The 3,916-nt window shown below is 30.6% G+C and overlaps 1 protein-coding gene across 1 annotated transcript in view; it reads left to right on the top strand.

Moving 5' to 3' along the window:
• The window catches only part of LRP1B (low density lipoprotein receptor-related protein 1B), a gene marked incomplete at its 5' end in the record, with an annotated part of 705,068 nt that overhangs the window by 429,034 nt on the left and 272,118 nt on the right, over positions 1–3,916 (top strand). Inside the window, one exon of the mRNA XM_011984332.1 lies at positions 975–1,174. Within this exon, the coding sequence (XP_011839722.1) occupies positions 975–1,174 (200 nt within the window). The remainder of the gene's footprint in view (positions 1–974; positions 1,175–3,916) is intronic.

Genomic DNA, 3,916 nt, shown 5'->3' with positions numbered 1-3,916 from the left:
GTTAATAGATTTCATTTTCAGAATTGGAATGTGAAAATAACATTAAAGATCCTATAACTCAAATCTTTATTTTTATAGACAAGGAAACATCTAAAGCATAAAGTAATTTCTCTTACTTTGAGGAAAAAACAAAAAAACAAATGGCTTCATTAAACAGAGAAAAATGTCTAAGTAATCTGCTGCTTATACGTTATTTGCATTTAATCAGGTGTAATATTTATACTGAACTCAACCTACTTATATAGTATCAATATTACTTACTTCATTTACTGTTTTTTCCCCCACTTTCTGAACTGTCCTATATAGAACTTCTAATAACATAATCCAAATCACTGCTGTCCGGTAGAACTTTCTATGATAATGGAAGTGCTCTATATTTATGCTGTTAGATATGATGGCCACTAGACACATGTGGTTACTAAGTACTCGAAATGTGACTCGTGTGACCAAGGAGCAATACGGTTCATTTAATTTATTTTATTTTAATTAGTTTAAACAGTCATCATTGGTTAGTGGATACGATATTTAACAATGTATATTAAGGAAATATAATGTGCACCTCCATAATTCCTTTTGACTTTTTCATAGATAATACATCAAAAGAGAAAGTATATATAGTGATAATTGTATTCCTTCAACATTGATAGATACCTTTTGAAAATTTATATATGTTAGCTTTGAACATCTATAATTGGTTAACATTTGTGATAGTATTATATAATATTATTGTTATATATGAGTTTGTGTTCTAAAATAAACATATGTTTAAAAGTTATATGAATATTTCAAATCATACTAGATATGTAATAAAGCATCATAAGAAATTTTGCATCAAAAGATGCTTCTTAAAAGCTGTAATTCAGAGAAATGGCAAGAATTAATGTGGAAACAGTTGAGCAAAAAGGTAATATATTGTTTGATGTTTTGCTCCCAGAGAATCTGTAAACAAAATAGTTATGGATTTTCTTTCCTAGGTATTTGTATTGGATTGACTGCTGCGAGTATCCTCATATTGGTCGTGTTGGAATGGATGGAACCAATCAGAGTGTTGTCATAGAAACCAAGATTTCTAGACCTATGGCACTAACAATAGATTATGTTAACCATAGACTCTACTGGGCTGATGAAAATCACATTGAATTTAGCAACATGGATGGATCTCATAGACACAAAGGTTGGTCCAGCATAAATATTTTAATATTTTACCAGGTCATAAAATATTTATTTAAAAATATATATTTATCTTATATGCTTTCTCTCATCAAACATTTAATTTAAGATTACATTATTATACTCCTTTATGAAAATATTGATAAATTAGAATGAGACGTAATTATTTAAAAATTATATGTTATGCATAAGATATTTTACACTATCAATGTTTTCTTTAATTGTATTTTTCTAAATAGATTTTCTAGTAAATGGGCTGTAGTTTTATAAATTAATATTCACATGTATCCCAATTGAATTGAAATAGAAGGTTATTTGCTTGTAAATATGAGGCTATTCCTGCAATCTGCTAGGATTTCAATTTTCTTAAAAAACTGAGTAAAAGTATAGTTTTATAAGTTATCAGTTAAGCTGTGTACATGACTAATGTTACTGTTACCTAATCACAGCAGCAACAATAATTAATATACAAAATAGTAACAGACAAGGATATAACAGAGAAGAGGTCAAGTATAGTTAAACATGACATGGATATAGCAGAAGCCACAAATGACTCAAATTACATCAAAATGTTTTAGGTAACAGGTAGCTTTTTAAGAATTAGACTTTTTCCTGAACAAATAAATGAATTTTTATTGATCTTCACTAACTTAATGTCACCTTTGCTATCAGGGGTTTACATTTCCAAACATCACTTAAAATAAGAGTTTCAAAGAGAGATCCCAAATAAAGTCTACATGTTAATAACAGTTTAGCTTGTCAAGTTGCTTCCTTCTCTGGCATTAAGCTTAAGGCAAAAACCCCTGGAGGAGGAAAGGATGAGAAATGATAAGGAAGAAAGGATTTTTGTTAATCATCAAGTAATACTCTGCCAGTGTGTTCCAGTGTGGAATAAAGCAATGAGTTTAAAAAGAGAAAAGGTAAAAGGCACCAAAGTGACACCACTTAATAATTTTACCTACATTCCTGTCAGTTGACGTTTAAACAAATATATCTTTTCATCATTCTAATTAGCAATGCTGACAGGAAGTTTTTAGAGGTGCTTTCTTAAGGGTAAGAACATTGCAGTATGAAGAGTGCAGTTGGATGAGTCACTTACTTAGGTGTTGACATTCCAATTATGGAGATAAAAAACTCATCAGGATGCAATTTAAGTGAAAAATTATTTAAAGAACACTTTAGGATTTTAATTACAGCAAAAGGAATGTTGACAGATTGAAATCACACTTAGCATTTAGAAGTTATATCTCCCCCAAAGAATCAATAATGAAATGTTCTGCCTCATTCTTGGGTTGCACAGTTGAAAGTTTTATTGTGACAGTCAATATTTTTCCATGTAACCACAAATCTTTTCATTTTTAGCCTCCATATAAAGTGCTAGGTGGTTGTATATGTATTACTTTTTACTAAAATTTCATTGTACAACAAAATTTATATATATATTTTGATTAGGTAGGTGACTATTTAAAAACACAGCAGCATTAAATATTTGCCTTTCATTTGAGTCTTTGAAGTTTGAAGCTAAAATTGTTAAAAAATATTAGATCTATTAGAAACTATTGACTTTATTTCCTACTTATTAAAAAATTATGTCACTTATGTGGTGACTAATGCTTTGTTAACCTTAATTCAAAATTAAGTCCACGTTAAAGTGTACTGGTGGTGACTTTGGATAGAGAGACATGTGTAACAGGTAGAAATGGCACTAAATGTATTAAATAGTAAAATATTTGGCTGAAAGATAGTCTAGTATGATGCTATTAAAAATTACAAACTTGATTTTGAAAATGCATCAAGATTCAAATGGGAAGAAAAGTAGAATTACAGCCTTCAGAATATTTTCTCCTGAAGGTTTTCTCAGAAAGACTCGTGAAAAATTCACTAAGTGCCTTATCAGGCATCTGCCAATATCTGAGCGCAGGCCAATAATTATCTGGTAGTTACTAATGAGGTACTAATTGGAGCCAGCGTGAATTATGCCAACTCTACCATCAACGAAAGAAAGAGCCATGAATTTACCACATTTGTAAAGAGGTATTGGATTATTCTACTTGCATTTGCCACATAAAGACAAAGAACGCTATGGTTTCCTAGCTGTTTATTTGCAGGTGGAAAATGAGACATTCGTATCAATAACTTTTGTGTTACTTCATCACTAGCCACATTGTTTTAAACCAAACCAATGTTATTTTTCTCATTTATTGTATTTCTTAAAACTGAAATCTGAGCTAACCAGAGCGATGAGACAAGCCAGTCATGATAAAGTAATTTGAGAATATAAAAAATATATGAGACTTTTTAGAACAACAGCCCTTTTTCATAAGCCAAATTTTAGAAGAGTCACCCCTTGGACTTTATGGTTTAAAAAGTTGGGCATTTTTCCCCCAAAGGTATTCCAGTTTACACCACAGAGTAGTTTTATAAATGAAGCATTGTTTTATTATTATTTGTCTAGTTCAAGAATATCTGAGGTTTCTAAAAATTCTGTGACTTAAAACAAAGGTTCAGATTATCTCCAAGGTACATGTGCCTTACAATTTGTTTGAGAGCTTCCATTCCTCTTTCTTTGCTCCCTGATACACCCTAATTCACCCTCCTACCAAATCTACACACCACATTGAAAACCTGAACAAAAAATTCCAAAATATATCAGTCAATTTACTAGCTTAGGAAAATTTAGATGCAATCTTAGTCACATGAACCTCTCCCTAATCTTTATCTCTCTGTATCACTCTACTGTTATTCA

Source organism: Mandrillus leucophaeus, unplaced genomic scaffold (genome assembly GCF_000951045.1).
Source record: "Mandrillus leucophaeus isolate KB7577 unplaced genomic scaffold, Mleu.le_1.0 Scaffold1061, whole genome shotgun sequence".
Lineage (NCBI taxonomy): Eukaryota > Metazoa > Chordata > Mammalia > Primates > Cercopithecidae > Mandrillus > Mandrillus leucophaeus.
Note: the sequence above shows the minus strand (reverse complement) of the source record. Positions and strands in the feature narration are given on the sequence as shown.